The sequence below is a fragment of the Oncorhynchus kisutch genome, linkage group LG14, assembly GCF_002021735.2.
Source record: "Oncorhynchus kisutch isolate 150728-3 linkage group LG14, Okis_V2, whole genome shotgun sequence".
NCBI lineage: Eukaryota > Metazoa > Chordata > Actinopteri > Salmoniformes > Salmonidae > Oncorhynchus > Oncorhynchus kisutch.
In genome coordinates, this window is record NC_034187.2 from 74,863,590 (window position 1) to 74,875,032 (window position 11,443).

At 48.5% G+C, this 11,443-nt stretch overlaps 1 protein-coding gene across 4 annotated transcripts in view; it reads right to left on the reverse strand.

Annotated features, from left to right (window-relative positions):
- LOC109904382 (tax1-binding protein 1 homolog A) overlaps positions 1-11,443 on the reverse strand; it is a 55,248-nt gene that overhangs the window by 8,236 nt on the left and 35,569 nt on the right. For all 4 annotated transcript variants that reach the window (XR_004202903.1, XM_031788965.1, XM_031788966.1 and 1 more), the window contains exons 10-12: positions 6,557-6,733; positions 5,262-5,334; positions 4,524-5,191 (exon numbers count right to left, since the gene is read on the reverse strand). Coding sequence is in view for 3 of the 4 variants with exons in the window: in XM_031788965.1 (XP_031644825.1) it covers positions 4,524-5,191; positions 5,262-5,334; positions 6,557-6,733 (918 nt within the window). In the remaining variant the exon portion in view is untranslated. The remainder of the gene's footprint in view (positions 1-4,523; positions 5,192-5,261; positions 5,335-6,556; positions 6,734-11,443) is intronic.

The window sequence follows — 11,443 nt, forward strand, 5'->3', positions numbered from 1 at the left end:
ATCTCAGTGCAAGAGGCACTGCATCTCAGTGCAAGAGGCACTGCATCTCAGTGCAAGAGGCACTGCATCTCAGTGCAAGAGGCACTGCATCTCAGTGCAAGAGGCACTGCATCTCAGTGCAAGAGGCACTGCATCTCAGTGCAAGAGGCACTGCATCTCAGTGCAAGAGGCACTGCATCTCAGTGCAAGAGGCACTGCATCTCAGTGCAAGAGGCACTGCATCTCAGTGCAAGAGGCACTGCATCTCAGTGCAAGAGGCACTGCATCTCAGTGCAAGATGCACTGCATCTCAGTGCAAGAGGCACTGCATCTCAGTGCAAGAGGCACTGCATCTCAGTGCAAGAGGCACTGCATCTCACTACAGTCCCTGGTTTGAATCCAGGCTGTATCACATCCGGCCGTGATTGGGAGTCCCATAGGGCGGCGCACAATTGGTCCAGCATCGTCCAGGTTTGGCCGGTGTAGGCCGTCATTGTAAATAAGAATTTGTTCTTAACTGACTTGATTAGTTAAACAAAAGTTAAATAAAACCTTTTTAAATCCTGTTTCCATTGATCATCCTTGGAATGTTTCTACAACTTGATTGGAGTCCACCTGTGATAAATTCAATTGTTTAGACATGATTTGGAAAGGCACACACCTGTCTATGTTAGGTCCAACAGTTGACAGTGCATGTCAGAGCAAAAACCAAGCCATGAGGTTGAAGGAATTGTCCATAGAGCTCCGAGACAGGATTGTGTCGAGCCACAGATCTGGGGAAGGGTACCAAAACATTTCAGCAGCATTGAAGGTCCCCAAGAACACAGTGGCCTCCATCATTCTTAAATGGAAGAGGTTTGGAACCACCAAGACTCTTCCTAGAGCTGGCTGCCCTGCCAAACTGAGCAATCGGAGGAGAAGGGCCTTGGTCAGGTAGGTGACCAAGAACCCGATGGTCACACTGACAGAGCTCCAGAGTTCCTAAGTGGAGATGTGCGAACCTTGCAGAAGGACAACCATCTCTGCAGAACTCCACCAATCAGGCCTTTATGGTAGAGTGGCCAGACTGAAGCCACTCCTCAGTAAAAGGTACATGGCAGCCCGCTTGGAGTTTACCTAAAGACTCTCAGACCATGAGAAACAAGATCCTCTGGTCTGATGAAACCAAGATTGAATTGGAATGCCAAGTGTCACGTCTGGAGGAACCCTGGCACCATCCCTACAGTGAAGCATGGTGGTGGCTGCATCATGTTGTGGGGATGTTTTTCAGTGGCAGGTACTGGGAGACTAGTCAGGATCAAGGGAAAGATGAATAGAGCAAAGTACAGAAAGATGCTTGATGAAAACCTGCTCCAGAGCGCTCAGGACCTCAGACTGGGGTGAAGGTTCACCTTCTAACAGGACAATGACCCTAAGCACACAGCCAAGACAATGCAGAAGTGGCTTCGGGACAAGTCTTTGAATGTCCTTGAGTGGCCCAGTCAGAGCCCGGACTTGAACCCGATCAAATCACGCTTCGCTATCACTCCAGAGACTGAGGCAGCTCTAGCAATTCTGTGCTTCCAAATTTGTGGCAACAGTTTGGGGAAGGCCCTTTCCTGTTTCAGCATGAAAATTCCCTGTGCACAAAGCGAGGTCCATACAGAAATGGTTTGTCGAGATCGGTGTGGAAGAACTTGACTGGCGTGCACAGAGCTGTGTCTGTTTATTTATCTCTCTCCAGACCATTAGGGGTACTAACTGTGTCTGTGTATTTATCTCTATTCAGACCATTAGGGTTACTAACTGTGTCTGTGTATTTATCTCTATCCAGACCATTAGGGTTACTAACTGTGTCTGTGTATTTATCTCTATCCAGACCATTAGGGTTACTAACTGTGTCTGTGTATTTATCTCTCTCCAGACCATTAGGGTTATTAACTGTGTATTTATCTCTCTCCAGACCATTAGGGTTACTAACTGTGTATTTATCTCTCTCCAGACCATTAGGGTTACTAACTGTGTATTTATCTCTCTCCGGACCATTAGGGTTACTAACTGTGTGTGTATTTATCTCTCTCCAGACCATTAGGGTTACTAACTGTGTATTTATCTCTCTCCGGACCATTAGGGTTACTAACTGTGTCTGTGTATTTATCTCTATCCTGTGCATTAGGGTTATTAACTGTGTATTTATCTCTCTCCAGACCATTAGGATTATTAGCTGTGTATTTATCTCTCTCCGGACCATTAGGGTTATTAACTGTGTCTGTTTATTTATCTCTCTCCAGACCATTAGGGTTATTAACTGTGTATTTATCTCTCCCCGGACCATTAGGGCTACTAACTGTGTATTTATCTCTCTCCGGACCATTAGGGTTACTAACTGTGTATTTATCTCTCTCCAGACCATTAGGGCTACTAACTGTGTCTGTGTATTTATCTCTCTCCGGACCATTAGGGTTACTAACTGTGTATTTATCTCTCTCCGGACCATTAGGGTTACTAACTGTGTATTTATCTCTCTCCGGACCATTAGGGTTACTAACTGTGTATTTATCTCTCTCCGGACCATTAGGGTTACTAACTGTGTCTGTGTATTTATCTCTCTCCAGACCATTAGGGTTATTAACTGTGTATTTATCTCTCTCCAGACCATTAGGGTTACTAACTGTGTATTTATCTCTCTCCGGACCATTAGGGTTACTAACTGTGTCTGTGTATTTATCTCTCTCCAGACCATTAGGGTTATTAACTGTGTATTTATCTCTCTCCGGACCATTAGGGTTATTAACTGTGTATTTATCTCTCTCCAGACCATTAGGGTTATTAACTGTGTATTTATCTCTCTCCAGACCATTAGGGTTACTAACTGTGTATTTATCTCTCTCCAGACCATTAGGGCTACTAACTGTGTCTGTGTATTTATCTCTCTCCAGACCATTAGGGTTACTAACTGTGTATTTATCTCTCCCCGGACCATTAGGGTTACTAACTGTGTATTTATCTCTCTCCGGACCATTAGGGTTACTAACTGTGTATTTATCTCTCTCCAGACTATTAGGGTTACTAACTGTGTCTGTGTATTTATCTCTCTCCAGACCATTAGGGTTATTAACTGTGTATTTATCTCTCTCCGGACCATTAGGGTTATTAACTCTGTATGTATCTCTCTCCAGACCATTAGGGTTACTAACTGTGTATTTATCTCTCTCCAGACCATTAGGGCTACTAACTGTGTCTGTTTATTTATCTCTCTCCAGACCATTATGGTTACTAACTGTGTATTTATCTCTCTCCAGACCATTAGGGCTACTAACTGTGTATTTATCTCTCTCCAGACCATTAGGGTTACTAACTGTGTCTGTGTATTTATCTCTCTCCAGACAATTAGGGTTATTAACTGTGTATTTATCTCTCTCCGGACCATTAGGGTTATTAACTGTGTATTTATCTCTCTCCAGACCATTAGGGTTACTAACTGTGTATTTATCTCTCTCCAGACCATTAGGGTTACTAACTGTGTATTTATCTCTCTCCGGACCATTAGGGTTACTAACTGTATTTATCTCTCTCCAGACCATTAGGGTTACTAACTGTGTCTGTGTATTTATCTCTCTCCGGACCATTAGGGTTACTAACTGTGTATTTATCTCTCTCCGGACCATTAGGGTTACTAACTGTGTATTTATCTCTCTCCAGACCATTAGGGTTACTAACTGTGTCTGTGTATTTATCTCTCTCCAGGCCATTAGGGCTACTAACTGTGTATTTATCTCTATCCGGACCATTAGGGTTACTAACTGTGTATTTATCTCTCTCCAGACCATTAGGGTTACTAACTGTGTCTGTGTATTTCTCTCTCTCCAGACCATTAGGGTTACTAACTGTGTATTTATCTCTCTCCAGACCATTAGGGTTACTAACTGTGTCTGTGTATTTATCTCTCTCCAGACCATTAGGGTTACTAACTGTGTATTTATCTCTCTCCAGACCATTAGGGTTACTAACTGTGTCTGTGTATTTATCTCTCTCCAGACCATTAGGTTGTAACTGTGTATTTATCTCTCTCCAGACCATTAGGGTTACTAACTGTGTATTTATCTCTCTCCAGACCATTAGGGTTACTAACTGTGTATTTATCTCTCTCCAGACCATTACTAACTGTGTCTGTGTATTTATCTCTATCCGGAGACACTTTCAAAAGAAAGAGCCTACTATTTACTGCACAGATGAGCATACACTCACTCACAGAACTCAAACACACACACACACACACACACACACGCCTAACTGACTCTGAGAGAAGTACACACTTACTCATGAGAAACACACACTTGCTTGTGCACAGACACACACAGACACACACTGAGCCAGTCCAGAGGAATATGGGGACCAGAGGAGAAACCATATAGACTGAGATGACCTCACAGGGCTGACATAGACACAACCTTATCAGCCTGGCAGAGAGACTGGGTGTGTTTGTGTGTGTACAACTATTGTTCTTAAATGTGAGCATGACCGTGTGTGTGAGAATAGTGTGTGTGTATGCGTTGATGACTTACCCTGAATCGCTCCTCCTCATTGGCCAGTCTCTGCTTAAGCGTCTCGTTGATAGCACACTGCTCCGCCCACTTCTCCTCCATCCTCGCCAGCTCCTCCTCCACCGAACGAGTCTGTTCTTTCTCTACCTCCTCCGCACTCTTCCCCTCATCCTCCACACTCCTCTCATCCACCTCTTCAGCACTCTTCCTCTCCTTCTCCAACTCCACCCAACTCTCCATCTTCATGCTCTCCTCTCCTTCACTCATGTCCTCCTTCTTCTCCTCTCCTTCACTCATGTCCTCCTTCCTCTCCTCTCCTTCACTCATGTCCTCCTTCCTCTCCTCTCCTTCACTCCTGTCCTCCTTCCTCTCCTCTCCTCCACTCCTGTCCTCCTTCCTCTCCTCTCCTCCACTCATGTCCTCCTTCCTCTCCTCTCCTTCACTCATGTCCTCCTTCCTCTCCTCTTCCACACTCCCATCTTCTTTCCCTTCCTCCTCTCCACTCACTTCTCTTTCCATCTCTTCCCTATTCCGCCCCTTCCACTCTTTCTCCCCAGCTCTCATGATCTCCATGCCGGAGAATGTGTTGGTCTGTGCGTAAGTGTGTGTGTGTTCCCTGTTTTTGTCACGCCGGTTAGGGACTACCGGCCTCTCACTGTCTCCTCTCAGCACAGTTGCAGACAGATTGCCTGTAAACATATACACGTTAGAGGATTTAGTATGAAAGAGATAAGAGAGTGAGTGTGTGTGTGTGTTTACCTGCTGTAGGTGACTCTGGACTGGGTGTCAGTGGCTCCTGTGTCGTCTCAGTGGCAGCGTTTCTCTTTGACTCCTACAAACATGAGGAAACAAGTTGAATCAATCTGTGGACATCAGACTCAACTAGGCTGCACCCTATTCCTCACCGTTTGGTCAGCTGCGTGATTAACTTCTGTGTTCATAGGTGTTCAAAATGGAGAGTTCCGGCAAAACCAAACAGGCCCGTCTGGACTACTGTAACTCTCTGTGTTCAACCTTCCCATGTCACCCCGCTCCTCCGTGTCACCCCGCTCCTCCGTGTCACCCCGCTCCTCCGTGTCACCCCGCTCCTCCGTGTCACCCCGCTTCTCCTTGTCACCCCGCTCCTCCGTGTCACCCCGCTCCTCGTCACCCCGCTCCTCCTTGTCACCCCGCTCCTCCGTGTCACCCCGCTCCTCCGTGTCACCCCGCTCCTCCGTGTCACCCCGCTCCTCCGTGTCACCCCGCTCCTCCGTGTCACCCCGCTCCTCCGTGTCACCCCGCTCCTCCGTGTCACCCCGCTCCTCCTTGTCACCCCGCTTCTCCTTGTCACCCCGCTCCTCCGTGTCACCCCGCTCCTCCGTGTCACCCCGCTCCTCCTTGTCACCCCGCTTCTCCTTGTCACCCCGCTCCTCCTTGTCACCCCGCTCCTCCATGTCACCCCGCTCCTCCATGTCACCCCGCTCCTCCTCACACTCCACTGGCTTCCAGTTGAAGCTCACATTCACTACAAGACTATGGTGGATGTGAGCAGCAAGAGGAACTGACCCCCCCTTCCTTCAGGCTCTGCTCAAACCCTACACCCCAACCTGAGCACTCCGTTCTGTCACCTCTGGTCTCTTGGTCTCCGACCAGTCCAAGCTCTTCTCTGTCCTGGCACCCCAATGGTGGAACCAGCTTCCCCCTGAAACTAGGACAGCAGATCCCTGCCCATCTTCTGAAAACATCTGAAACTCTACCTCTTCAAAGAGTACCTTAAATAATCCCACAGTACTACCTCCTCCCCACCTCGAGAAAATAAAAGCCTTTTGTGAATGAACACTCCCATTGAACTTTTCCCCTCACTAGCTCTGACTTTATTGAGGGAAAATGTACGTACTATGACTGGGATATGTGGTTGTCCTATCTAGTTATCTGAATATAAATGCACTAACTGTAAGTCGCTCTGGATAAGAGCATCTGCTAAATTACTCAAATGTAAAAAAAAATATATATACCACAAGATGGCGCTGTGACGATGTGGTGTAGTACAGTATTGTAGACAGACAGGCACTCACCCCCTGGGCCTCGCTGATCTTGGCCACCTGCCTGCGGAGCCGCTGACACTCCCTGTACTTCTCCTTGTAGTGCTCAGCGGCCATGTGGAGACGCAGCTTCAGCTCCTCCACTTCTCTCTGTAGCTCAGCCTCCGCCTCAGACACCACACACCCCCCCTCACTGGAGGTCCCCACACCCTGGGGGAGGGAGAATTAGGGGGGAGCAGAAAGCAGACAGAGGAGGTGGGAGAGTGAGAGTTAGGGGGGGTAGAGGGGGAGGGTGGGGCAGACAGCGGGATGTGGGGGAGGAAGAGTTAGGGGGAGGGGGAGCAGACAGAGGGAGGTGGGGGAGGGAGAGTTAGGGGGGAGGGGGAGCCGACAGCGGGAGGGAGGGATGGAGAGTTAGGGGGAGGGGGAGCAGACAGCGGGAGGTAGGGGAGGGAGGGAGAGTTAGGGGGGTGGGGGAGCCGACAGCGGGAGGGAGGGAGGGAGAGTTAGGGGGAGGGGGAGCAGACAGCGGGAGGGAGGGAGGGAGAGTTAGGGGGGAGGGGGAGCCGACAGCGGGAGGGAGGGAGAGTTAGGGGGAGGGGGAGCCGACAGCGGGAGGGAGGGAGAGTTAGGGGGAGGGGGAGCAGACAGCGGGAGGTGGGGGAGGGAGGGAGGGAGAGTGGGAGCAGACAGCGGGAGGTGGGGGAGAGAGGGAGGGAGAGTTAGGGGGAGGGGGAGCAGACAGCGGGAGGTGGGGGAGGGAGGGAGAGTTAGGGGGAGGGGGAGCAGACAGCGGGAGGTGGGGGAGGGAGGGAGAGTTAGGGGGAGGGGGAGCCGACAGCGGGAGGGAGGGAGGGAGAGTTAGGGGGGAGGGGGAGCAGACAGAGGGAGGTGGGGGAAGGAGAGTTAGGGAGGTAGGGGGGGAGGGTGGAGCAGACAGAGGGAGGTGGGGGAGGTAGAGTTGGGGGGTAGAGGGGGAGGGGTTGGGGGAGTAGTTCAGCGGGAGGTGGGGGAGGGAGGGAGAGTTAGGGGGGAGGGGGAGCAGACAGCGGGAGGTGGGGGAGGGGGAGCAGACAGCGGGAGGTGGGGGAGGGGGAGCAGACAGAGGGAGGGAGGGAGGGAGAGTTAGGGGGAGGGGGAGCAGACAGCGGGAGGTGGGGGAGGGAGGGAGGGAGGGAGAGTGGGAGAAGACAGCGGGAGGTGGGGGAGAGAGGGAGGTAGAGTTAGGGGGAGGGGGAGCAGACAGCGGGAGGTGGGGAGGGAGAGTTAGGGGGGGTAGAGGGGGAGGGTGGAGCAGACAGAGGGGGGTGGGGGAGGGAGAGTTAGGAGGGGTAGAGAGGAGGGGTAGAGGGGAGGGGGAGCAGACAGAGGGAGGTGGGAGAGGGAGAGTTAGGGGGGGTAGAGGGGGAGGGTGGAGCAGACAGAGGGATGTGGGGGAGGGAGAGTTGGGGGGTAGAGGGGGAGGGGTTGAGGGAGTAGTTCAGCACAAAGAGATAATTCAGTGTTGATATTCAGTTACTAAACTTGTCTCTAGCATATATCAGTTGTAAATGATTGTTCTATTTCTATTTTACAAAACTGAGAAAGATAAATCCATGAGAGGAATCCTCCAAAGTTCAAGCCTGAAGCAACTTCCTGGTTCAACTGTATGAATGTGTCTGTGGATATCTATGGTCAGAAATGACCGAATACAAACAGTGTAGTTATTCCCTCCGTAAGGCAATCAAACAACAAAGTGTCAGTATAGAGACAATTCAACGGCTCAGACAGTATGTGGAAGAGGGTCTACAGAAAATCACGGATTACAAAAAGAAAACCAGCCCCGTTGCGGACGTCGACGTCTTGCTCCTAGACAAATTAAACAACTTCTTTACGTGCTTTGAGGATAATACAGTGCCACCGACACGGCCGCTACCAAGGACTGTGGGCTCTCCTTCTCCGTAGCCGATGTGAGTAAGACATTTAAGCATGTTAACCCTCACAAGGCTGCCGGCCCAAACGACATCCCTAGCCACGTCCTCAGAGCATGAGCAGACCATCTGGCTGGTGTGTTTACAGACATATTTAATCTCTCCCTATCGGCTGTCCCCATATGCTTCAAGAGAGCCACCATTGTTCCTGTTCCTAAGAAAGCTAAGGTAACTGAACAAAATGACTATCGCCCTGTAGCACTCACTTCTGTCATCATTAAGTGTTTTGAGAGACTATTCAAGGATCATATCACCTCGACCCTACCTGACACCCTAGACCCACTTCAGTTTGTTTACCAGCCAATAGGTCCACAGACGATGCAATCGCCATCACACTGCATACTGCCGTATCCCATCTGGACAAGAGGAATACCTATGTAAGAATGCTGTTCATTGACTACAGCTCAGCCTTCAACACCATAGTACCCTCCAAACTCATCATTAAGCTTGAGACCCTGAGTCTCGACCCCGCCCTGTGCAACTGGGTACTGGACTTCCTGACGGGCCGCACCCCAGGTGGTGGGGGTAGGTAACAACATCTCCACTCCGCTGATCCTCAACAATGGGGCCTCACAAGGGTGTGTTCTCAGCCCCCTCCTGTACTCCCTGTTCACCCATGACTGCGTGGCCATGCACGCATCCAACTCAATCATCAAGTTTGCAGATGACACAACAGCGGTAGGCTTGATTACCAACAACGACGAGACGGCCTACAGGGAGGAGGTGAAGGTCCTCGGAGTGTGGTGTCAGGAAAATAACCTCTTAGTCAATGTCAGCGAAACAAAAGAGATGATCGTGGACTTCAGGAAACAGCAAAGGGAGCACCCCCACGTCCACATCGATGAGACAGCAGTGGAGAAAGCTCCTCGGTGTTCATATCACCCACACACTGAAACGGTCCACGCACACAGACAGTGTGGTGAAGAAGGCGCAACAGTGCATCTTCAACCGCAGGAGGCTGAAAAAATCCTCACTAACTTTTACAGATGCATAATTGAGAGCATCCTGTCAGGCTGTATCACCGCCTGGTACGGCAACTGCTCCGCCCACAACCGCAAGGCTCTCTAGAGGGTGGTGCGGTCTGCACAACTCATCACTGGGGGCAAACTACCTGCCCTCCAGGACACCTACACCACCCGATGTCACAGGAAGACCATAAAGATCATCAAGGACAACAACCACCCGAGCCACTACCTGTTCACCCCGCTATCATCCAGAAGGTGAGGTCAGTTCAGGTGCATGAAAGCAGGGACCGAGAGACTGAAGAACAGCTTCCATCTCAATGCCATCAGACTGTTAAACAGCCATCACTAACACAGTGAGGCAGCTGCCAACATACAGACTTGATATCATTGGCCACTTAATAAATGGAACACTAGTCACTTTAATAATGCCACTTTAAGAATGTTTACATATCTCACATTACTCATCTCATATATAATGTATACTGTATCACTCACTATATATTCCTTACTATCTATTACATCTTAGCCACTCTGTCACATCCATATGTTTTATACTTAGATATTAACATCCTGTTCCTTTACTAGATTGTGTGTATTGATTTTGTTGTGGAATTGTTAGATATTACCTGTTAGACCAATAACATCTGCTAACCATGTGTATGTGACCAATAACATCTGCTAACCATGTGTATGTGACCAATAACATCTGCTAACCATGTGTATGTGACCAATAACATCTGCTAACCATGTGTATGTGACCAATAACATCTGCTAACCCTGTGTATGTGACCAATAACATCTGCTAACCATGTGTATGTGACCAATAACATCTGCTAACCATGTGTATGTGACCAATAACATCTGCTAACCCTGTGTATGTGACCAATAACATCTGCTAACCTTGTGTATGTGACCAATAACATCTGCTAACCATGTGTATGTGACCAATAACATCTGCTAACCCTGTGTATGTGACCAATAACATCTGCTAACCATGTGTATGTGACCAATAACATCTGCTAACCATGTGTATGTGACCAATAACATCTGCTAACCCTGTGTATGTGACCAATAACATCTGCTAACCATGTGTATGTGACCAATAACATCTGCTAACCATGTGTATGTGTCCAATAACATCTGCTAACCATGTGTATGTGACCAATAACATCTGCTAACCATGTGTATGTGACCAATAACATCTGCTAACCATGTGTATGTGTCCAATAACATCTGCTAACCATGTGTATGTGTCCAATAACATCTGCTAACCATGTGTATGTGTCCAATAACATCTGCTAACCATGTGTATGTGTCCAATAACATCTGCTAACCATGTGTATGTGTCCAATAACATCTGCTAACCATGTGTATGTGTCCAATAACATCTGCTAACCATGTGTATGTGTCCAATAACATCTGCTAACCATGTGTGTGTGTCCAATAACATCTGCTAACCATGTGTGTGTGTCCAATAACATCTGCTAACCATGTGTATGTGACCAATAACATCTGCTAACCATGTGTATGTGACCAATAACATCTGCTAACCATGTGTATGTGTCCAATAACATCTGCTAACCATGTGTGTGTGTCCAATAACATCTGCTAACCATGTGTGTGTGTCCAATAACATCTGCTAACCATGTGTATGTGACCAATAACATCTGCTAACCATGTGTATGTGACCGATAAAAATAGATTTGATATACTTGAAGAAATTAGGAGATGGTAATCTCCCTGAATGGGGGAATGTTTAATGCCCCACCCAGCAGACTGTTGACCAATCACGTTCACGTTGTTATGCTGCGTCACACCGTTGCTAAGCTAATAATCACCAAATCCCTTCATAAAAGTCAGGGTGAGTCAAGAAACCTGCCTATTTTCCTTGACTATACAATATTCCATAGAGCAAGTTAATTATCTCACATCTCTGAAAAGATTTGTAATGTGCTTCTTGTTCATGTAATTCATGCTAATGTTGC